At 41.3% G+C, this 25,436-nt stretch overlaps 1 protein-coding gene and 1 non-coding gene across 2 annotated transcripts in view; one reads left to right on the forward strand and one right to left on the reverse strand.

Annotated features, from left to right (window-relative positions):
- Positions 1–25,436, reverse strand: part of PRIM2 (DNA primase subunit 2) — a 334,693-nt gene that overhangs the window by 30,510 nt on the left and 278,747 nt on the right. The window contains exons 11-12 of the mRNA XM_061397775.1: positions 18,637–18,763; positions 4,961–5,043 (exon numbers count right to left, since the gene is read on the reverse strand). Coding sequence (XP_061253759.1) covers positions 4,961–5,043; positions 18,637–18,763 — 210 coding nt within the window. The remainder of the gene's footprint in view (positions 1–4,960; positions 5,044–18,636; positions 18,764–25,436) is intronic.
- On the forward strand, positions 1,999–2,105 carry LOC133237111 (U6 spliceosomal RNA). Its single transcript, XR_009733141.1, has one exon. It is a non-coding gene; the product is annotated as a U6 spliceosomal RNA (small nuclear RNA).

A 25,436-nucleotide genomic window follows, 5' to 3' on the forward strand; every position in this document is an offset into this window, starting at 1 on the left:
CAGCTGCCTTCACAATGGCTTTACCATGCAGAACCCCAGTCTACAGGTATCAGACTTCCAGTCATTCTGCATTCTGACCAACACTTGGTACTGTCAGGGTTTTTTTTTTTTTTTAATAATTAGACCAATTCAAATTGACATATAGTTTTAAAATCACATTTCCCTAATATCAAATGATAAACACTTTTTTCAAGCATTTACTTATTATTCAAATATTACTTAAAAAACTATTTTCCTATTATTGAGCTTTGAGAGGTCTTTATATCTTTTAATTCTGAAGACAAGGACTTTATGACAGATGTGATTTGCAAATATTTTTCTTCCAGTCTTCGCTATTTTATCATTCTCTTAACAATATTTGTGCAGGACAAAAGTTTTAATTTTCATAAAGTCTAATTTACCAACATTTTCTTTCATTGAACATATCAAGTGCAAGATTATTCAGATTTTCTTGTTTTCTCCTGGAAAGTTGACATTTAGATCTATGATCCACTTTTAATTAAGTTTTTCAAAAGTGTGGGGTAGGTATCTGGGTTCTTTTGGGGCAACAGCAGAGGTGGTGGGGGATATGGACTAGAGCTAGTACAGTTGTTCTAGAACTACCTGTTGAAAAAATTACCTTTTCCTGTTGTCATCTCCCTTGAACCACACTGTTTTGGTGTGGTTAGAGCTACAGCAGCTCAACATTAAGCCCTGAAACCAGGCAGTGTGTGCCTCCAACTCTGTTCTTTGACTGTTTTCATCAGTGTCTCAGCATAAAGATCTTGCACGTATTTTATAAATAAATTCATTTAAAAACATTTATGTCTTTTTGATATGACTGCATATGATAAAACTTTTTACATTCTGGTGGGTTCTTTGAGATTTTTTTTCATAGATAATCACATTCAGAATAGAGGAAGGTTTTCTTTCTCCCCTTCTAATCTGCCTTTGATTTCTTTTTCTTGTCTTCTTATAATGGTTACAGTCAGAGAACACTGTCTGATTTCAATTCATTTAAATTTGTAATGAGCTTTTTAAGACCCAGAATGTGACCTAACTGGGTGAGTCTCCTCACCTGCTGTGGGATGGCATGTCTACAGATGTCAGTGTGGCTCAAGGCATCTACACCCCTACTCATTCTCTGTCTGCCCACGTCAGTCATTCCTGAAAGAGCAATGCTCAAGTCTCCAGATGTCACTTGTGCATCTGTCCAGTTCTCTACTCAGGTCTCTCTCTTCTTACTTCGTGTGTTTTTAAGCTATGCCGTTGTGGTATGAACACTTAGGATTCTGGTGTCTTGTTGGTGACCTGACTTCCATGCTTTTCTCTTCTGGGGGAGGGCTGAGGAACAAATGCAGGACTACCTATCATCTTTGGCTTTATTGTGTTGTTCAATTCTGGTCTTCCTAAGCTGGATACCAAGATCATTCAAAAAGGATGATAAAATGTGATCCTATAAATATGCTTTTATGCAAGTAGGTGATGCCAGTTAAATCACAATGATCTCTCCTCTGACCAATAAAATTCTGATTATTTTAATAATAATATTATAAAACTTAGCAGAAGATACAAGTACTTCTTAATGTTGATGGTATCTTTTCCAAATAGTTATTCTTTGAAATAAAAATAGCTCTGAGTTTTACCTTAAATGCATTTAAATGATATTTTTCTTGACTTTCTTTTAATATTTTAACATATACTTGGAGTTTTTAAGATCTAATTTCCTCTTATGCCAAGCTGCAACTAAGTATCCATCCAAATGTTTTACGTGATTTTTCATCCATCAACTTTATTCCTTTTAGAACACAGCCCTAAGCTGCTTTACTCTATTGAGAACCACTCAATAAAGCCATTATATAACAGTACAACATTATCTACAGCCCGCCCACATGCCCTGTGCATCTTGAAAAAGGTTACAAAGCGGGTCCAAAGGATCATGCTTCAACTAACTAAGGGATCTACTTGCAAACTAAATGGAGGAATGCAATGGAGTCAGAGCTAAGAATGTACAAACATGTGCTCGCTTTGACAGCACATATACTAAAATGGGAACGATACAGAGAATATTAGCATGGCCCCTGCATAAGAACGACACACAAATTCTTGAAGCACTACGTATCTTTTTCAAAAAAAGAGAATGTACAAACATAGTCACTCCTGTTAAATAAAAGCATCACTCTTTTCAATAAACATCTTAATAGCCTATATTTTTTTAAAAGTGATTGTTCATGAAGTACCCATCAGCAGACAAATGGATAATGAAGATGCGGTACATATATACAATGTAACGTTATGCAACCATAAAAAGAATGAAATATTGTCCTTAATATGGATAGACCTAGAGATTATCATACCTAATAAATCAGACAGAGAGAGACAAATACTGTATGATTTCACCTGTATGTGGAATCTAAAAAACAAAACGAACAATATAAATAAACAGAGTCAAAGATACAAAGAAAAACAGATGTTTACTAAAATGGAGGAGGTGAAATATTGAAACAGAAATAGCGAATCACTATGTTGTATACCAGGGACTAACATGGTATGAAGGTCACTTTGAAAACCAACTAACCAACCATGGGAAAAAGGATCAGATTTGTGATTTTCAGAGACGGGGTTGTGGGAAGGGGAACTGGACGAAGGCAATCAAAAGGCAGGAACTTCCAGTTGTAAGAAAAATAATTACTAAGGATATAATGTACAACATGATAAATATACATTATATATGAAAGTAAAGAGAGTAAGCTCTAAGAGTTTTCATAACAAGGAAACAACACTTTTTTCTATTTCTTTACTTTGTATGTATATGATGACATAGGTTTGCTAATTTTACGGTGGTCATCACTTCACAGCATCTATACATCACAGCACTGTGCCGCGCCTTACACAGTGCTGTATGTCACTCTTGTCTCAAGAACACTGGACGAAAAAAAGACCACAGGCATGTACAGCGTGGTCATGATGTAACAGAGAAAAGCTAATACTGCTTGGTTAGAGAGGGGCTGTCTTTGCTTCCGTCTTTATCAAGCCCAGCCTCTCTGACGGGTTCTTTTCCTACAAACAGGCTCAGGTCCCCAGTAGCCCCAAACATGCAGGCAAACCACCCAAGAGGCTCATGCTGACAGAGCCAACACTTTCTGTGAGGTGTGCTCGCTGCCTGCGAGTCCAAGCCGCTGCCTCACTCACTCCTCAGTGTGTCTGTGGTCTTGCTCTGCTTTCCCTGAAATGTTGACGCCTCTCACCGAATCCAGCTGCCTCTCCTCAGGCCTAATCCCAGACAGTCTCTCCACTACAAAGGACTCTGTCTCTCCACTACGAAGGACTATACCCTCCTCTCACAGTTCTCTGCTGACTTTTGTAGCCAGCACTTCCTAATGCATTTCTTCCCTTTTCCCCCATTTCTGCTCTGTCCTCTCTGATTCTACTTCCTTCCACTATCTGACAAAGGGAAGTGTGAGCCAAGATTGCATCCTGAGTCCTGGCTTTGACTCCCTCGCCCTCTCTCATTATCTGCTCCCCTCTCCCAGAGAAAACTCATGACAATCAGCTCTAAAGCAGAATGGGGTTGAGAAAACATCATGGAGTCAGAGGCCTGGCTTCCATCTCTGGTACCAATGACTCCGGAGCTATGTGCCCATATTACACTCCCCACCCCAACTCCACAAAAGAAGCACTCTCCTCTAATGCTCATTCCAATCAAATTGATTGTTAGATCTACAATTCTAACCCAAAAGAACACCAGATTTCCAGCTGGCACTTCTCTAACACACTACAAATCTGTCATTTAACTGTCCCAGCTCCAAACCTAATCTCTCAAACCAACAAAAACTCCTTTCAAGTGACCCATTAATGTTGATATACTGGTGCTACCAATACTTTAAGCTTGAAATGCTAGCAATCCTATACACTTATTGCCTTTTATTCACACTTTCTCTCTTCCTAGCCACCTCCCATACACTCATGGTTTAATTCACAGAGCATCCCTTCCAAGAAGTGATCCTCAGCCTCCCAATCTGATTACCGACTCCTGTATGCAGAAGAACCAAGACACTCTACGTGTGCCTCTCTCTTAAGACTTAGGTTTTATAGGAACATGGGTTTATCCAATTCTTCTTAGCATCTGCAAATAGCTGGGCACCTTGGACACTGCCTTTGCCAGAGGATGGAAAAACCAAGATACGAATTCAATTGATTAAACTCAATATAAACTCTGGACACAGTAGAAACAAAATTTTCTAAAATAATTATTTTTTTCAAGAAAAACTGATATATAATGAATTAGATGTTCTGGCTCTAAAATAGTGTTCTTCTTAAGCTAAGAAAGCAGAAACTCCTTTTAAATGCCTTAAAATCCCAAGCCAACTTCACAGAGAGAGTGCATGTCTGCAAGCTCACAGGTTTTTTTAAAGCTTATTTATTAAAAGACACACTCTTAAACATTTGCGGTTCCCTTCGAGCATTTCTTTTTTTACCTAAGTGGTTTCCAAGACAAAGCATCTGATGAACCGTTGGACCTGATGAACTATCCTCCTAAGTGTGGATATGATTAGTAAATCAGAACACACAGGCTGCACACACTGCTCTACATTCTGCTTCAACCTCCAGCAGCACAGTCTCCAAAACGCAACACAATGTCATTCATTTTCAGCTTCATTAATAAGCTTCAATGCATTCCTCTAAAATCTTATTTTCTAAAATGCCCCCCATTGAGATAGTAAAGCAAATAGAGAGAGGGGGGAAAAAAAGGGGGGTTGCAGCTTTATTACACAAAAATGTTGCCTAGCAGAGAAAAGAACTAGAATGTCCAAGGAGTCTAAACCACAGAAGCCAAAGCTTTGGCTTCATTCACTTAGAAGAGGGGCTGTCCGATGTGAGGCCAAGCAGGCAGTACCCAGCGTCCCTGATGGAATATGACATGAAACCCAGGGCCTGTCCACTGTCTAGTTGTTGAGACTGCGGGGAGGGTCCGACCTACCTGGCTGATCCCTGCGGGAGGGATCTTGTAGGCCTGCAGTTTCTGCCTCAGCAGCTCGGGGTCGCTGTGTCGGAACGGGCACCCTGGAAATGACAAGCAGCACAACAGCAGGTTATCCACCCAGACTCAACACAACACCACGCTCGAGAGACTCCTGAGCACCCCCAACTGTCCAACAGCCTATAAATAAAAGGGTTAACTACCCATGGGTGCAGCTGCTTTCCTCTCTTCATCTAAGTGACAGCTAAGCTGTGCGTTATCAGGGCACTACAGGCTTGAGAGTGACACAAAGCTTTCAGCATTCTCAGGAGAGGCCACCCACTCACGAGGAAGGGGAACAGCTTTAATCATGCTACTTGCTAACAACCTGACATAATCACCAAGTAGCTATGAAGCATTTTACCTAAAAATTTCATTCAATCTTTCAATCGCACTTTTTTTTTCTAGTTTACAAAAATACATAAAAGCATAAAGGAAGATAGACGGCATAAACAAAAAGAAAAAATGTGAAAACTCTAGGAAATATAAAAATCTCACATCATTTACAGATGTTAATTTTATGCCTACTTCCCCACATCTAAGGTCAGGGGCAGCGGCCGAGAGGAGCTACCCCACATCCAAGGTAAGGAGCAGTGGCTGCGCATTGCTGGAGCAGCCGTGAAGAGACACCCCATGCCAAAGGTAAGAGAAACCCAAGTCAGATGGTAGGCACTGAGAGAGGCCACCAGAGGGCGGACAGACAGAAACCACAACCACAGACAACAAGCCAATATGATCACACGGACCACAGTTTGTCTAACTCAATGAAACTAGGGCACGCCATGGGGGCCACCCCAGACAGGAGGGTCATGGTGGAGAGGTCTGACAGAATGTGGTCCACTGGAGAAGGGAATGGCAAAGCACTTCAATATTCTTGCCTCGAGAACCCCATGAACAGTATGAAAAGGCAAAATGACAGGATACTGAAAGAGGAACTCCCCAGGTCGGTAGGTACCTGATATGCTACTGGAGATCAGTGGAGGTATAACTCCAAAAGAATGAATGGATGGAGCCAAAGCAAAAACAATACACGGGTGTGGGTGTGACTGGTGATAGAAGCAAGGTCCAATGCTGTAAAGAGCAATATTGCATAGGAACCTCGAATGTCAGGTCCATGAATCAAGGCAAATTGGAAGTAGTCAAACAGGAGATGGCAAGAGTGAATGGCAACATACTAGGAATCAATGAACTAAAATGGACTGGAACGGGTGAATTTAACTCAGATGACATAATCACCAAGTAGCTATGAAGCATTTTACCTAAAAATTTCATTCAATCTTTCAATCGCCTTAAAAGAAATGGAATAGCCATCATGGTCACAAAAGAGTCCGAAATGCAGTACTTGGATGCAATCTCAAAAACGACAGAACAATCTCTGTTCATTTCCAAGGCAAACCAGTCAATATCACGGTAATCCAAGTCTATGCCCCAACCAGTAACACTGAAGAAGCTGAAGTTGAACAGTTCTATGAAGCCCTACAAGACCTTCTAGAAATAATATGCCAAAAAGATGTCCTTTTCATTATAGGGGACTGGAATGCAAAAGTAGGAAGTCAAGAAACACCTGGAGTAACAGGCAAATTTGGCCTTGGAGTACACAATAAAGCAGGGCAAAGGCTAATAGAGTTTTGCCAAGACAACGCACTGGTCATAGCAAACACCCTCTTCCAACAACACATGAGAAGACTCTACACATGGACATCACCATGTGGTCGACACCGAAATCAGATTGATTATATTCTTTGCAGCCAAAGATGGAGAAACTCTATACAGTCAGGAAAAACAAGACAGGGAGCTGACTGTGACTCAGATCACGAACTCCTTATTACCAAAAACAGAATGAAATTAAAGAAGGTGGAGAAAACCACTAGACCATTCAGGTATGACCTAAATCAAATCCCTTATGATTATACAGTGGAAGTGAGAAATAGATTTAAGGGACTAGATCTGATAGATAGAGTGCCTGATGAACTATGGACGGAGGTTTGTGACATTGTACAGGAGACAGGGATCAAGACCATCCCGAAGAAAAAGAAATGCAAAAAGGCAAAATGGCTATGTGAGGAGGCCTTACAAATAGCTATGAAAAGAAGGAAAATGAAAAGCAAAGGAGAAAAGGAAAGAAATACCTATTTGAATGCAGAGTTCCAAAGAATAGCAAGGAGAGATAAGAAAGCCTTCCTCTGCGATCAATGCAAAGAAATAGAGGAAAACAATAGAATGGGAAAGACTAGAGATCTCTTCAAGAAAATCAGAGATACCAAGGGAACATTTCATGCAAAGATGGGTTCAATAAGGACAGAAATGGTATGGACCTAACAGAAGCAGAAGATATTAAGAAGAGGTGGCAAGAATACACAGGAGAACCGTACAAAAAAGATCTTCATGACCCGGATAACCACAATGGTGTGATCACTCACCTAGAGCCAGATATCCTAGAATATGCAGTCAAATGGGCCGTAGAAAGCATCACTACAAACAAAGCTAGTGGAGGTGATGGAACACCAGTTGAGCTATTTCAAATCCTGAAAGATGATGCTGTGAAAGTGCTGCACTCAATATGCCAGCAAATTTGGAAAACTCAGCAGTGGCCACAGGACTGGAAAAGGTCAGTTTTTATTCCACTCCCAAAGAAAGGCAATGCCAAAGAATGCTCAAAAGTGAAAGTGAACGTGAAGTTGCTCAATCGTGTCCAACTCTTTGGGACCCCTTGGACGGTAGCCCACCAGGCTCCTCCATCCATGGGATTCTCCAGGCAAGAATACTGGACCAGGGGATCTTCCCGACCCCGGGATCGAACCTGGGTCTCCCACATTGTAGGCAGATGCTTTACCATCTGAATTACCAGGGAAGTCTGTTTTTAAGAATGCTCAAACTACTACACAATTGCACTCACCTTACATGTTAGTAAAGTAATGCTTAAAATTCTCTAAGCCAGGCTTCAGCAATACATGAACCATGAACTTCCAGATGTTCAAGATGGTTTTAGAAAAGACAGAGGAACCAGAGATCAAATTGTCAACATCCAATGGATCATTGAAAAAGCAAGAGAGTTCCAGAAAAACATCTATTTCTGCTTTATTGACTACACCAGAGCCTTTGACTGTGTGGATCACAATAAACTTTGGAAAATTCTGAAAGAGATGGGAATACCAGACCACCTGACCTGCCTCTTGAGAAACCTGTATGCAGGTCAGGAAGCAACAGTTAGAACTGGACATGGAACAACAGACTGGTCCCAAATAGGAAAAGGAGTACATCAAGGCTGTATATTGTCACCCTGCTTATTTAACTTATATGCAGAGTACATCATGAGAAACACTGCTCTGGAAGAAACACATGCTGGAATCAAGATTGCCAGGAGAAATATCAGTAACCTCAGATATGCAGATGACACCACCCTTATGGCAGAAATTGAACAAGAACTAAAGAGCCTCTTGATGTTGAAAGAGAAGAGTGAAAAAGTTGGCTTAAAGCTCAACATTCAGAAAACTAACACCATGGTGTCCAGTCTCATCACTTCATGGCAAATAGATGGGGAAATAGTGGAAACAGTGGATGACTTTATTTTTCTGGGCTCCAAAATCACTGCAGATGGTGACTGCAGTCATAAAATTAAAAGACTCTTAGTCCTTGGAAGGAAAGTTGTGACCAACCTAGACAGCATATTGAAAAGCGGAGACATTACTTTGTCAACAAAGGTCCGTCTAGTCAAGGCTATGGTTTTCCAGTGGTCATGTATGGATGTAAGAGTCGGACTATAAAGAAAGCTGAGCACCAAAGAATTGATGCTTTTGAACTGTGGTGTTGAAGAAGACTCTTGAGAGTTACTTGAACTGCAAAGAGATCCAACCAGTCCATCCTAAAGGAAATCAGTCCTGAATATTCATTGGAAGGACTGATGCTGAAGCTGAAACTCCAACACTTTGGCCACCTGATGCGTAGAGCTGACTCATTTGAAAAGAGCCTGATGCTGAGAAAGACTGAGGGCAGGAAGAGAAGGGGATGACAGAGGATGTAATGGTTGGATGATCGATTCAATGCACATGGGTTTGGGTGAACTCCGGGAGTTGGTGATGGACAGGGAAGCCTGGCATGCTGTGGTTCATAGGGTCACAAAGAGTCGGACACGACTGAACGACAAGTGAACTGCACCCAAAGTGCAGAATCCATACAAATTTAGAGGAATCCCAGATGGAAATGAGATGAACAAATAGGAAAATACTTCACAGAAAAATGACTTATAGGAGGTATACAGAGTCTCTATATTATTTCATAAGAAAAATAAAGATAGACTGCTAAAAATATTGGCATAAACAAGAACACAGAAAATATCTAAAAGCTGTATACACCAAAATCCAGGAAATTTTAAGTATTTTAATAAGAAACTGCAATGATAACTCAATATATTTTATTTAAAAGTTGACACAGGAAGCAAGGGCAATTTTTTTTCAGTCATAGCTGATGGACCTGTAAGTTAATTAGAAACAAGTGTGCATTATTAATGAAATCAATGGGAATTTGGCTGCCCCAGAAGCTAAACAAATATGGTTACCAAAAGCCTTAACTACGAATAAAAGCACACATGATAACACTGCTGCTGCTGCTGCTGCTGCTACTAAGTCGTTTCAGTCATGTCTGACTCTGTGCAAACCCAGAGACGGCAGCCCACCATGCTTCTCCATCCCTGGGATTCTCCAGGCAAGAACACTGGAGTGGGTTGCCATTTCCTTCTCCAATGCAGGAAAGTGAAAAGTGAAAGTGAAGTCGCTCAGTCGTGTCTGACTCTTAGCAACCCCATGGACTGCAGCCTACCAGGCTCCTCTGGTCCATGGATTTTCCAGGCAAGAGTACTGGAGTGGGGTGCCATTGCCTTCTCTGATGATAACACTGGATTTCTATAAATTATGAAAGTCACAAAACTCATGGTAGCATATATTTTATTAAGATCAACACTGTTTAGTACTAGGAAGTGTGATGAGCAGGTGCACAGCATGTGGTTAAGAGTCTGGAGCTGCCCTGCCTGCATCTGAATCTCGGTTTACCAGCTAAGGATTGGGGGGCTGTGTGCATGTCTGCATCTTGTTGACTCAGCTTCACTCTCTGTCAGCATGGGAAATACGTAGCGGAGCTCCTGTGAGAATGATATATAAAGCCCTTCCACACACCCAGCATAGAGGAAGCACACCTCAACATGGGTTAGCCAACATTATTATTCTTAAAAAAAGTCTTATAATGAAATTGCAAAGGATCCCAATGAGAAGGAAATGAGGCTTAGTTAAGTCCAGAATTATTAAAAGTGAAAGTCGCTCAGTCGTGTCCAACTCTTTGCGACCCCATGGACTATACAGTCCATGGAATTCTCCAGGCCAGAATACTGGAGTGTGCAGCCGTTCCCTTCTCCAGGGGATCTTCCCAACCCAGGTCTCCTGCACTGCAGGCAGATTCTTTGCTGTCTGAGCCACTAGAATTATTAAAAGACAGTAACAAGAGACAGATTAACTGAATTGTCCAAACTGCACTTGAAATACTGCCCATGCCTATATGAAAAGGTCAGAAAGGGCAAAGCCATGAAGAAACCAAAGATTGACAAAAAGCCACAGATGACAAAAAGCCTTTCAAAGCTTTGCTCACAATAAGAAAACAGAAGAAACAATCCACCTTAGGAGTAGGGAAGCTGGTGTTTTTGACAAATGACAGAAAGAAAATAGAATTCAGCAACTCCGAACTTTGCTTCTATCGTCTAACAACCTTCCCAACTGGAAAGGGCTGAATTCACAAGGTAACTGAAGGTAAAGGGAGTGTAGATACAACTCATGGTGTTCTAGACAAGTGTTGAACAAAACTGCCCAGCACACATTTGTGGACGGAATGGATTAACAGTCTGGAATACAGTTCTACCTATATCGACTCAAGATTGGCTAAACAACCATTCCTGGCAGCATTGGTTAATGAAATGCTGTCAACCTAGGGGACTACAGAGCTGTGCAAATTACACAAACCTGAAAGGATAGAGACTTCAGGTTTCCAGCTTGGCACAGAAAGAGCAAAGAAGTTTTCACTTCATCCCAACAAGTAAAAAGTTGAACAGACTGGAAATCAACAACTCCACTCAGACCCATCAGAGAAATGAGGTAACAGGGCAAAGCACTGCCCGCCAAAATTAGAGAGAGAGGCAGACACAGAGAACCACAACATACCAGAGCAGAAATCTCTGCAGGAACCAGCACTGGCATAGGAACTCCTACCCTGGAACTGACAGATTTATGGTCTCTGTGTGGATGACTCTGAGAGACAGAAACTCCAGGGCAACTGGCCAGAGGAGGCCACACTGTGCAGCTGAATGTCAGGGGCCCCACTATGTGCTCACAGCATGTAACAGAGAAACCCACTCATGTTCTGGCATGGGGCAGATGCACCATCCTTAAATACTCTGGAGCACTCTGTTCTGTTTAGCAAGGCTGCCCTCAGGAGAAACTATCTTACCTGAGTCTCACCTGTGTGGGGGAATGGAAATGCCCAGCTCTAGCCTCCTCTGACCACTCTGTCCCCTTGGAAGCAGGGAAGCTGAGAATCATTCATGAAGTTCACAGCCACAGGCACACTAAACACTGTCTATAGTCATCCCCCTCCTGCTCACCAGCACATCACTACAGGCGAGTGTACTAGATTTCTGTACATCCTGTATGTCACATCTACCTTTCAACAAAAAATTACAATATGAAGAGGCTGAACACATGTCAGAACCAAAGCCAGATATGGCAGTGTGTTGGCATTATCAGACTGGAAATTTAAATTAACTATGATCAACATGATAAGGGCTCTACTGGAAAAAGTAGACAACATGCAAGCACAAATGTGTAACATAAGCAGACAGATGGAAATTCTAAGGAAGAATCAAAAAAGATATCAGGAATTAAAACACTAACAGAAATGAAGAATGCCTTTGTTGGACTTATTAGCAGACACAGCTGAGGAAACAAACTCTATGCTTCAGCATAGGTCAATAGAAATTTCCAAAAGCAAGAAAAGGAAAAGAGATTGGGGGAAAAAAAACAAGAACAAAATAGCCAAGAACTGTGAATAACAAAGGTGTCACATATGACAACTGGAATCCCAGGAGGAGGAGAGAAAAAGGAAAAGAAGCAATAATGACAGAGAATTTCCTCCAAATTAATCTTAGATACCAAACCACAGACCCAGAAGGCTCAGATAACACCAAGCCCAAGCAGGATAAATGCCAACAGAAGACAGTGAGGCATATTATATTATATTATATTATTATAGTATAGTATATTAATAGTTTAGAAAATCAATGACAAAGGAAAATCTTAAAAGAAGCTAAAGGAGAAACATCTTACCCACAAAGAAAAAACTTTTATTGAACTTATCCTCAGAAACTATGCAAGAAGGGAGTGGAGTGAAACAGTTAAACTGTGTAGAGAAAAAACTCCCTCAAACTCAGAATTGTGTACCCTACAAAATTCTCCTTCAAAAGAGAGAAATAAGGAGTTTCTCTGACAAACAAAAATTGAAGTAATATGTTTCCAGATCTCCAGGGCAAGAAATGTTAAAAGAAGTTCTTCAAAGACAAGTAAAATGATATAAACCAGAAATTCAGATCTACCCAAAGAAAATCTGAACATCAAAGAACAGGAAAACAAAGCAAAACCTTTGCTTTTCTTATTCATAACTAATCTAAGATAAAAGTTTGTTCAAAGCAATGGGAACAATGTATTCTATTATGTAGGTTTATGTACCTATCTGCATGTGTTTATATATTCTTATTATAAATGAAATGAATGACAGAAGGATACAAGGGAAGTAGAAATAACTCATTATTATAAGGCACTTGCATTACTTGTGCCTGACATGGTGACCCAAAAAGAGACAGATTAGTTGTACATATATATGAAAACTCCTTAAAAGTAAAACCAATTTAGAAAGTAATAAAATAAGTATAATAGATATGTTAAAAAGAAAAAAAATGGAATCATATAAAATGCTCAGTTAAAACCACAAAAGGCAAAAAAAGTATGGAAGAGAAAAACACAAAGAAAAAGGACAACAAATAAAAAACAGTAACAAACACAGCTGCATTAACCCAACCATATCAATCCTTACTTTAAACGTGATGCTGCTGCTGCTGCTGCTAAGTCACTTCAGTCGTGTCCAGCTCTGTGCAACCCCATACACGGCAGCCCACCAGGCTCCCCTGTCCCTGGGATTCTCCAGGCAAGAACACTGGAGTGGGTTGCCATTTTGTTCTCCAATGCATGCATGCATGCTAAGTCACATCAGTCATGTCCAACTTTGTACAACCCTATGAACAGCCAGCCCACCAGGCTCCTCTGTCCACGGGATTCTCCTGGCAAGAATACTGGAGTGGGCTGCCATTTCCTTCTCCATGGTCACCCATTAAAAGCAGACTGTCAGAGTGGATCAAAATCAAGACCCAACTGTACGTTGTATACAAGAAAGCCACTTTAAAGACACACATGGATTCAAAGGAACAGAAGAGAAAGATACATCATGCTAACACAAACCAAAGCAAGTGGGAGTATATATTACTTTCAGACAACACTGTCTTCTGTTGGCATTTATCCTGCTTGGGCTTGGTGTTACCTCAGAACACAGGGTTTATGTAGGATAAAAAGGGTCTTTACATAACAACAAGGGGTGAACACTGCAAGAAGACATCGCCATCTGTAATGGGCATGCACTTAACAACAGAGTAGCAAAACACATAAGGAAACACCCAACAGAACCACAAAGAGAGGTCCTGGCCCCACTGCTGGCAACCTCCACACCTCTATCAAACTGGACGGGTTCTGCAGGAGAGTCAACAACACAGGAGAGCGCCTTAGCACTCACCAGAGACAGAAATGATACCCACAACCAGCTACACCTGACAGCTGCAGACAGCACATCTTTGCTCACAGGGACAAGCTCTGCCACAGGCCATGTCAACATGGGGACAGCTAAGCACATGGAGGGCAGAGTTCACCTAGGAACTCTATCTCTTGCTCAGTATTGCTGTGGACCAAAAACTGCTCAAAAAAACCAAATATTATTCATTAAAAAAAAAAAAAAGAGAGTAGACCAGTGTATCTAATAAACAATATGAGCTTCCTGAATGTTTGCTAAGTACAGAGAGCCCTCAGCATCTGTGGGGACTGGTTCTAGGACCTGCCCAGGATACTAAAGTCTGCAGGTACCCAAGGCCATTGGCTGGGCTTCCATACACAAGATTCTACATCCTCATACTCAACCAACCTCGGATCTTGTACTACTATATGTATTTGCTGGAAAAAAATCCACATGCAAGATGACCCTTGGAGCTCATATACTTGCTGTTTAAGAGTCAGCTATGTATTATTTTCTAGCTGATTGAGTTTAAACTAAAAACAAAATTTAAAAAAGGAGAATGGACAGGAATAAATTAGATAAAATAACAGAAAGAAGAAATACAAAATCCTGTTTTTAAGGTAACAAATGTCCAAAATCACTATTACAGTAATTCAAGTCTATGCCCCAACCAGTAATGCTGAAGAAGCCGAAGCTGAATGGTTCCATGACGACCTACAAGATCTTCTAGAACTAACACCCAAAAAAGATGTCCTTTTCATTATAGGGGACTGGAAACCAGAAGTATGAAGTCAAGAGATACCTGGAGTAACAGGCAAATTTGCCTTGGAATACAAAATGAAGCAGGGCAAAGGTTAATAGAGCTTTCCCAAGAGAACGCATTGGTCATGGACATCACCAGATGGTTGACACCAAATCAGATTGACTATATTCTTTGCAACCAAAGATGGAAAAGCTCTATACAGTCAGCAAAAAACATGACTGGGAGCTGATTGTGGCTCAGATAATGAACTGAATGAATATGGCAAAATTCAGACTTAAATTGAATAAAGTAGGGAAAAGCACTAGACCATTCAGATATGACCTAAATCAAATGTTACAATTATACAGCAGAAGTGACAAATAGATTCAAGGGATTACATTTAATAAACAGAGTGCCTGAAGAACTATGAACGGGGGTTCGTGTCATTGTACAGGAGGCATTGATCAAGATTATCCCCAAGAAAAAGAAATTAAAAAAGGAAAATGGTTGTCTGAGGAGGCCTTACAAATATCTGTGAAAAGAAGAGAAACAAAGGGCAAAGGACAGAAGGAAAGATATTCCCATTTGATGCAGAGCTCCAAAGAATAGCAAGGAGAGATAAGAAAGCCCTTCTCAGTAATCGGTGCAAAGAAATAGAGGAAAACAATAGAATGGGAAAGACTAAAGATCTCTTCAAGAAAATTAGAGATACCAAGGGAACATTTCATGCAAAGATGGGCTCAATAAAGGACAGAAACAATATGGACCTAACAGAAGCAGAAGATATTAAGAAGAGGTGGCAAGAATACACAGAAAAACTATACAGAAAAGATCTTCATGACCCAGATAACCATGATGGAGTGGTCAATCACCTAGACCCAGGCATCCTGGAGTGCGAAGTCGAGTGGGCCTTAGGAAGCATCTCTAAAAACAAAGCTAGTGGAGGTGATGGAATTCCAGTTGAGCTATTTCAAATCCTGAAAGATGATGCTGTGAAAGTGCTGCACTCAATATGCCAGCAAATTGGGAAAACTCAGCAGTGGCCACAGGACTGGAAAAGGTCAGTTTTCATTCCAATCCCAAAGAAAGGCAATGCCAAAGAATGCTCAAACTACCTCACAATTGCACTCATCTCACACGCTAGTAAAGTAATGCTCAAAATTCTCCAAGCCAGGCTTCAACAGTATGTGAACTAAGAATTTCCAGATGTTCAAGCTGTATTTGGAAAAGGCTGAAGAACCAGAGATCAAATTGCCAACATCTGCTGGATCACTGAAAAAGCAAGAGAGTTCCAGAAAAATATCTCTTTCTGCTTTATTGACTACACCAGAGCCTTTGACTGTGTGGATCACAATAAACTGTGGAAAATTCTTAAAGGGATGGGAATACCAGACCACCTTATCTGCCTCCTGAGAAATCTGCATGCAGGTCAAGAAGCAACACTTAGAACTGGACATGGAACAACAGACTGGTTCCAAATTGGGAATGGAGAACATCAAGGAGTCGGGAAAGGAGTACTGTGTATTGTCACCCTGCTTATTTAACTTATATCCAGAGTACATCATGAGAAACACTGGGCTGAATGAAGCACAAGCTGGAATTAAGATTGCCAGGAGAAATAACAGTAACCTCAGATACGCAGATGACACCACCCTTATGGCAGAAAGTGAAGAAAAACTAAACAGCTTCTTGATGAAAGTCAAAGAGGAGAGTGAAAAAGTTGGCTTAAAACTCCACATTCAGGAAACTAAGTTCATGGCATGCGGTCCCACCATGTCATTAGATGGGGAAACAATAGAAACAGTGAGAGACTTTATTTTTGGGGGCTCCAGGGTCACTGCAGATGGTGTTGCAGCCATGAAGTTAAAAGAGTCTTGTTCCTTGGAAGAAAAGCAATGACCTAGAGAGCATGTTAAAAAAGCAGAGACATTACTTTGCCAAGAAAGGTCCATCTAATCAAAGCTATGGTTTTTCCAGCAGTCATGTGTCGATGTGAGAGTTGGACTATAAAGAAAGCTAGTGTCAGATTTTATTTTGGGGGGCTCCAAGATCACTGCAGATGGTGATTACAGCCATGAAATTAAAAGACTCTTACTCCTTGGAAGGAAAGTTATATCCAACATAGATAGCATATTAAAAAGCAGAGACATTACTTTGCCAACAAAAGTTCATCTAGTCAAGGCTGTGGTTTTTCTAGTGGTCATGTATGGATGTGAGAGTTGGACTGTGAAGAAAGGTGAGCGCCAAAGAATTGATACTTTTGAACTGTGGTGTTGGATAAGACTCTTGAGAGTCCCCTGGACTGCAAGGAGATCCAAGCAGTCTATCCTAAAGGAGATCAGCCCTGCGTGTTCATTGGAAGGACTGATGTTGAAGTTGAAACTCCAATTCTTTGGCCACCTCATGCGAAGAGTTGACTCATTGGAAAAGACTCTGATGCTGGGAGGGATTGGGGGCAGAAGGAGAAGGGGACGACAGAGGATGAGATGGTTGGATGGCATCACCTACTCGATGGACATGAGTTTGGGTAAACTCCGGCAGTTGGCGATAGACTGGGAGGCCTGGAATGCTGCGATCATGGGGTCACAAGGAGTCAGACATGACTGAGCAACTGAACTGAACTGAAGCACAAAAGAACTGATGCTTTTGAACTGTGGTGTTGGAGAAGACTCTTTGAGAGTTCCTTCGACCGCAAGGAGATCCAACCAGTCCATCCTAAAGGAGATCAGTCCTGAATATTCACTGGAAGGACTGATGCTAAAGCTGAAACTCCAATACTTTTGCCTCCTGATGCGAAGAACTGACTCATTTGAAAAGACCCTGATGCTGGGAAAGATGGAAGGCAGGAGGCAAATGGGATGACAGAGGATGAAATGGTGGGATGGCATCACCAACTCAATGGACATGAGTTTGAGTAAGCTCTAGAAGTTGCTGAAGGACAGGGAAGCCTGACGTGCTGCAGTCCATGGGGTCGCAAAGATTCGGACACAACTGAGTGACTGAGCTGAAACTGAAGTAAATAAGCAATGTGCTGAGGACCTGGAAACAGACAGAACCCTCTCTTCGAGACCTGCACTTGGCCAAGTAAATTCAGTTCAGTTCAGTTCAGTTGCTCAGTCGTGTCTGACTCTTTGCAACCCCATGAATTGCAGCACGCCAGGCCTCCCTGTCCATTACCAACTCCCAGAGTTCACTCAGACTCACGTCCATCCAGTCGGTGATGCCATCCAGCCATCTCATTCTCTGTAATCCCCTTTTCCTCCTGCCCCCAATCCCTCCCAGCATCAGAGTCTTTTCCAATGAGTCAACTCTTCGCATGAGGTGGCCAAAGTACTGCAGTTTCAGCTTTAGCATCATTCCTTCCAAAGAACACCCAGGACTGATCTCCTTTAGAATGGACTGGTTGGATCTCCTTGCAGTCCAAGGGACTCTCAAGAGTCTTCTCCAACACCACAGTTCAAAAGCATCAATCCTTTGGCGCTCAGCTTTCTTCACAGTCCAACTCTCACATCCATACATGACTACTGGAAAAACCATAGCCTTCGCTAGACGGACCTTTGTTGGCAAAGTAAAGTCTCCGCTTTGAATATGCTATCTAGGTTGGTATTAACTTTTTTTTAACCTACAACTTAGGCAAATTGATAGATTTGTGAAATCATGACTTGTTAAATTCCTCACTTAGCCTTTTTTTCTTAATCAGATAGAAAACTAATGAATCTACCCTTCTAAAATTTGAGGCACTCAACTTTAAAAAGCTTTGATCAGCTGTCTAAGCCACATGCAGAAGAAGGAGAACAGCAGGTGAAGAAGCTGTATGCCTGAAGAGCCTGGCTCAGCACAAAGTGGAACACAGAAGGACCACGTTCTCTTACTGGCCCGGCTCAGTAATAAAACAGACTATAACAGCCAGTGGACCTCTGGCTTGTCCTGATGACTGACAGGAAGCCCCAAGCCCACTCCCTTTAGTTGTTCCCTGCAAAGCTCCTGGGTGTCTGTGTATTACAGACACGTCAGAGAAAGCGCTTACCGTGATAATCCCCTTGGCCTGGTGTATTGGTGAGGATGATCTTCATGCAGCTGTAAGGTGTGTAGTCTGTCCTCTTGCCTTCCTTTCCGTAGCTGTGACGAATGTTGTAAGAGTACCCTTTATCAAACTGATTGGAGGAAAAAGAGAGAAGAGACAAATTAAGCCAGCATTGAACTGATGGTGCCAGCAGTGCCAAGCTGGAATCAAAGCATACAAAGTAACACTTTCTAAAATAAATTCAGCATTCACGGCAGATGTACATCTATATCAGACCCAACATTGGGTCCTTTATAGGTTTTTAAAGGTGCAAAACTTAAAGGAAATAAATTTATCAGGTTAGAGACAGTTAATGTTCATATTTATATGTTTAAAGATGAGGATAATTCTTTCCTGAGAAGAATAATCGATTTGCCTTTTCTTGGCTTGATTCCAAAGACCATGCAAGATGTCAATCATCTTCTGTATCCACCTTATGCTAGTCTTCCCTGAATTCCCACATCTTGCCACTCTACTTCTGAAGGGCCTCCTGATATAATTAATGCCTCCCCTGCATTTTCACTACACAAAAGCAAGCCGTCAGCAAATGCTTCAAGAATGAAAGAATACTGTGACTGCCTCCTGCCAGGAATTCCCGACTCATGTTGAACAAGCAAGATAACTGCACAGGAAGGACTTTGCATGGGTGGGATGAAAAGGAACTCATATTTATTGAAAGGCTCAGTATAGTGGGTCTAAGCTGTCCAATACTTTAAAGAGCACAGGAAAAAGAATCACGAGATGAGAAAATACTGTGGGTTTCTATGGATGAGATTTCTTTTTATTGAGGTATACAGCTGATGTACAACATTGTGTTAGTTTCTGGGGTATGGCAAAGTGATTCAACTACGCATATACATACATATATTCTTTTTCAGATTATTTTCCAGCATAGGTTATTATAAGACACTGAATATAGTTCCCTGTGCTATACAGTAGGACCTTGCTGTTTAGAAGTGAGATTTTTAATTTTGAGGCTATAATCTACACTGAGTGACATGCGTAAATATAAAGTCTCCAGTTTGATGTAACATACACCACCATCAAGAAACGGCACATTTCCATCATTCACAGAGCTCCCTCAAGCCTTCACAGCATCTTCCCCAACCCACACACCCAGAAGCATCCACTGGTTTCACTTCTGTCACCATGGCTTTAGACGTTCTACAACTTCACTAAATGGTATCACCTACAACTTGGCACTTGCCTTCTACCTCTACAAGGATCAAATTATGAGCTGCTTCAGCTGTTGAACCTCAAACCCCCCTGAAAGGAGTTCAGTTTGGAGATTAGGAATGAGGCACTCTGCGTTCTGAGAAAAAATGACAGAAGAGGTCCTCAGAGAGTTAGATATTTTCAGGATAAGATTTTATGAGCCTAATTCTTGCATCTCCTTGTTATCTATGAAAGCACTAAAATCCTTCATGGTGATATCTGTTCCTTGTAATGAGCAGTAAGCCTCACAAGACTAGCAGAAACCTTGTGCAATAAATATGTGATTGATTTTGGGTACTCCCCCTTCCCCAAAATCACAAATATACCTCCCTGCTACCTCTTCAGGGCACTTTCTGAGAGGTATCTGAGATGCTGTCTCCTGAGCTATAGTCCTTATTTGGCCCCAAATAAAACTTAACTCACAACTCTCACATTGTGCTTTTTTTTTTTTCATCAACATGCCAAAGTAGTATATTATGGGATAGTATATCTGGTACCCCCATGTAAACTGGAAAACACATTTTCCAACACCATTTATTGAAGATAATTTATTCCATTGCTCTATAAGTTCAATTCAGTTGCTCAGTCATGTCTGACTCTTTGTGACCCCATGATCTACAGCACACCAGGCCTCCCTGTCCATCACTAAATTCCAGAGTTTACCCAAACTCATGTTTATTGAGTCAGTGATGCCATCCAACCATCTCATTCTCTGTCGTCCCCTTCTCCCCCTGCCCTCAATCTTTTCCAACATCAGTTTAGTTCAGCTCAGTCGCTCAGTTGTGTCCAACTCTTTGCAACCCCATGAATCACAGCACGCCAGGCCTCCCTGTCCATCACCCAACTCCCGGAGTTCATTCAAACTCAAGTCCATCAAGTCCATGATGCCATCCAACCACCTCATCCTCTGTCGTCCCCTTCTCCTCCTGCCCCTAATCCCTCCCAGCATCAGGGTCTTTTAAATTGAGTCAGCTCTTAGCATCAGGTGGCCAAAATATTGGAGTTTCAGCTTCAACATCAGTCCTTCCAATGAACACTCAGGACTGATCTCCTTTACGATGGACTGGTTGGATCTCCTTGCAGTCCAAGGGACTCTCAAGAGTCTTCTCCAACACCACAGTTCAAATGCATCAATTCTTCGGCACTCAGCTTTCTTTATAATCCAACTCTCACATCTATACATGACCACTGGAAAAACCATAGCCTTGACTAGATGGACCTTTGTTGACAAACTAATGTCTCTGCTTTTTAATATGCTGTCTAGGTTGCTCATATCTTTCAAGGAGTAAGAGTGTTTTAATTTCATGGCTGCAATCACCATCTGCTATGATTTTGGAGCCCAGAAAAATAAAGCCAGCCACTGTTTCCAGTGTTTCCCCATCTATTTGTCATGAAGTGATGGACCCGATGCCATGATGTTAGTTTTCTGAATGTTGAGCTCTAAGCCAACTTTTTCACTCTCCACTTTCACTTTCATCAAGAGACTCTTTAGTTCTTGTTCAGTTTCTGCCATAAGGGTGGTGTCATCTGCATATCTGAGGTTACTGATATTTCTCCTGGCAATCTTGATTCCAGCTTGTGCTGCATCCAGCCCAGTGTTTCTCAGGACATACTCTGCATATAAGTTAAAAAAGCAGGGTGACAATATAGAGTCTTGACGTATTCCTTTTCCTATTTGGAACCAGTCTGTTGTTCCATGTCCAGTTCTAACTGTTGCTTCCTGACCTGCATACAGGTTTCTCAAGAGGCAGGTCAGGTGGTCTGGTATTCCCATCTCTTTCAGAATTTTCCACAGTTTATTGTGATCCACACAGTCAAAGGCTCTGGTGTAGTCAATAAAGCAGAAATAGATGTTTTTCTGGAACTCTCTTGCTTTTTCCATGATCCATTAGATGTTGGCAATTTGATCTCGTTCTTCTGTCTTTTCTAAAACCAGTTTGAACATCTGGAAGTTCACAGTTAATGTATTGCTGAAGCCTGGCTTGGAGAATTTTGAGCAATACTCTACTAGTGTGTTCTTTGGAAGGACTGTTGCTAAAGCTGAAACTCCAATACATTGGCCACCTCATGCAAAGAGTTGACTCATTGGAAAAGACTCTGATGCTGGGAGGGATTGGGGGCAGGAGGAGAAGGGGACGACAGTGGATGAGATGGCTGGATGGCATCACTGACTTGATGGACATGAGTTTGAGTGAACTCCAGGAGTTGGTGATGGACAGGGAGGCCTGGCATGCTACAATTCATGGAGTCGCAAAGAGTCGGACACGACTGAGTGACTGAACTGAACTGAACTACTAGCATGTGAGATGAGTGCAATTGTGCAGTAGTTTGAGCACTCTTTGGCATTGCCTTTCTTTGGGATTGGAATGAAAACGGACTTTTTCCAGTCCTGTGGCCAGTGCTGAGTGTTCCAAATTTGCTGGCATATTGAGTGCAGCACTTTCACAGCATCATCTTTCAGGATTTGAAATAGCTCAACTGGTGTTCCATCACCTCCACTAGCTTTGTTCGTAGTGATGCTTCCTAAGGCCCACTTGACTTCACATTCCAGGAGGTCTGGCTCTAAGTGAGTGATCACACCATCGTGATTATCTGGATTGTGAAGATCTTTTTTGAACAGTTTTTCTGTGTATTCTTGCCACCTCTTCTTAATTTCTGCTTCTGTTAGGTCCATACCATTTCTGTCCTTTATCGAGCCCATCTTTGCATGAAATGTTTCCTTGGTATCTCTAATTTTCTTGAAGACATCTCTAGTCTTTCCTATTTTATTGTTTTCCTCTATTTCTTTGCATTGATCGCAGAGGAAGGCTTTCTTATCTCTCCTTGCTATTCTTTGGAACTCTGCATTCAAATGGGTATATCGTTCTTTCTCTCCTTTGCTTTTCGCTTCTCTTCTTTTCACAGCTGTTTGTAAAGCCTCCTCAGACAGTCATTTTGCTTTTTTCATTTCTTTTTCTTGGGGATGGTCTTGATCTCTGTCTCCTGTACATTGTCACGAACCTCTGTCCATAGTTCATCAGGCACTCTTCAGATCTAGTCCATTAAATCTATTTCTCACTTCCACTGTATAATCATAAGGTATCTGATTTAGGTCATACCTGAATGGTCTAGTGGTTTTCCCCACTTTCTTCAATTTCAGTCTGAATTTGGCAACAAGGAGTTCATGATCTGAGCCACAGTCAGCTCCTGGTCTTGTTTTTGCTGACTGTATAGAGCTTTTCCATCTTTGGCTGCAAAGAATATAATCAATCTGATTTTGGTGTTGACCATCTGGTGATGTCCATGTGTAGAGTCTTCTATTGTGTTGTTGGAAGAGGATGTTTGCTATGACTAGTGTGTTCTCTTGGCAAAACTCTATTAGCCTTTGTCCTGCTTCATTCTGTAGTCCATTGCTCTACAGGCCCATTCTTTTGCTAATGCCATACTGTCCTTGTTACATATTTAAAGCATGTCTCAGTTTCAGGTAATGTAAGTTCTCTTGTTTTGTTCTTTTTCAATATTATTTTGGCTATTTTATATCCTTGCTTTTCCTTATAAACTTTAAAATCAGTTTATCAATTTCTACTTTAAAAAAAAGAAAAAGACTGCTGTAATTTTCAACAACCAGTAGCTTATGGTTTCATAACTACTGATGTGCCCACAAGCAATCTATAGCCAGGAAAACAAATGGCATTTCAACTGAAAGAAAACTTTCAAGAAATAAAAAAATCTTTCAAATTATCATTACATTTCACTGGTGAAAATAAGAATGTTAAAAGTTCCAGCAAACATCTTTTATGGACAACTTCTGTTTGTTTTGTTAGTCATAAGCATTTAACTATAATCAATCTCTTTGTGCAAACTTTCAGGTATGAAGTGAATTTAATTAGACGTAAGATTTCTCTACGTTCATCAGGAAACACTAAAAGAACTTTTCAGTCAGCCATTCTGTTTAATGAAAAGCTACTCTCTCTACGGAAAAAAAGCTAATGTTAGTATCCTCCCTCTCCCTTTTCCTTCCAATTTGTTTAGCATTTATGTGTATGTATATCTAAATTTGGACCTTATTAAGTTTTCAGGCTACTCACATATTTATCATACAAATTGTCTTCTTTAGTTTTCAAAGTGGCAAACTCTTGAAATATTGTGCAGAAGGTACATTTATTGGGTGATGTTTTAGGGAATACTTTTCAGGTGTCCACATCCACAACTCAAAGGAACGTCTCTAAGTACTTATATGGGACGGAGCGTGAGAACCAGGTGGAAGCACTCTTTTCTGTCTTGCCTCCTCCAACCCACCCCAGCCAGCAATAGGAAACACCAGAAAATCAACAGCCTGAAGGTGGTCAAGCAGAAGTTGGCACCCTTCCAAATTAGTCCTAACATTCCAGCTGTGGCACTGCAATCTGCATTTGTGCCCAAGTTAGCAACAAGTTGTTTTCCGAGCCACTATGTCACCAATGGAATTCAAGATATGCAATAAAGCAGGTGCATCTTAATCCTCTCACGCTGGTCTATTTCAGAGTGCCTCACAAGTCTGCCTCCCACCCCAGCTCCACCCACAGCACAGAGACTCCATTTTATTTTATTTTTTATAGTATTTACACCCAAATCTACTCAGAAGCCGTAAGTATATATAAACCTCTAAGTGCCAAGAGTCATGCATGGTCTTCCTTAGAAGAAAGTATTTCCTGCCAAGAAAAGCCCCCAGACCAAGTATTATTCCTACTGGCAGGACGGCAACACCTGCTTTTCATAAGTCAAGGTGCCTTGCACAGTTAAGTGACAACAGTTCAAAACCAAGTATTCTTCAGAGAGAGATTTATATTCAAAAAGGAAAATCTTCTTGACCTAAGGGAGGCAAAACAACCATAAGTATACGAGCAGAGAAGAAGGTAAAGATATGGCAATTCTAACAAAGACATAGTCAATCCCTTTTTCTGGGTTGTTTCCTACTCACAAGAATCTGGAACTCTGGTTTACACATTGAGGAACACACAGAGGGTGTTCCCTACAGAGGCCGGTCCTTCAGTGCCCAGGTCCAGCGTTCCACACATCACCAGAGGGCCCCCCAAAGCTACCAGGAAGGCACAGCTCAGCAGCAGAGCCATGTGTAGAAACAGAGCTGCCTGGGGAAGGGCGTGAAGCCACCATGGGCTCGCCGTGACACCCATTCTCGCCAGCTTTCCTGCAGCTGGAGACCTGTTGATTCTCGCTCCTCCTGCCACTTCTCTAAAGCTTTGCTTAAACGCATGCCATAAGCATTTAATACACAGTGCACCCATTAAATACTTACTAAATTACTGAATTATCTGTAAAACTAATCTTGTTACCGTTCACCTACAGATTCCAAGTACTTCTCTTTAACTCTTAACTTTAGCCACAGTTTAACTCTTTGAGAGATCACTGAAACATCACACATTCTAACCCAACAACACAATGAAGGAGGCTTGAAGACTGAAGATTAATAGTTAAGACAAGTGCTTTAAATCAAATACTTGAATTGAAATCCACCTCTACTATGTGTTAACTGTGTGACCTTGGACAAGTGACTCAACTTCTTTGTAGCA

Source organism: Bos javanicus, chromosome 23, assembly GCF_032452875.1.
Source record: "Bos javanicus breed banteng chromosome 23, ARS-OSU_banteng_1.0, whole genome shotgun sequence".
Taxonomy (NCBI): domain Eukaryota; kingdom Metazoa; phylum Chordata; class Mammalia; order Artiodactyla; family Bovidae; genus Bos; species Bos javanicus.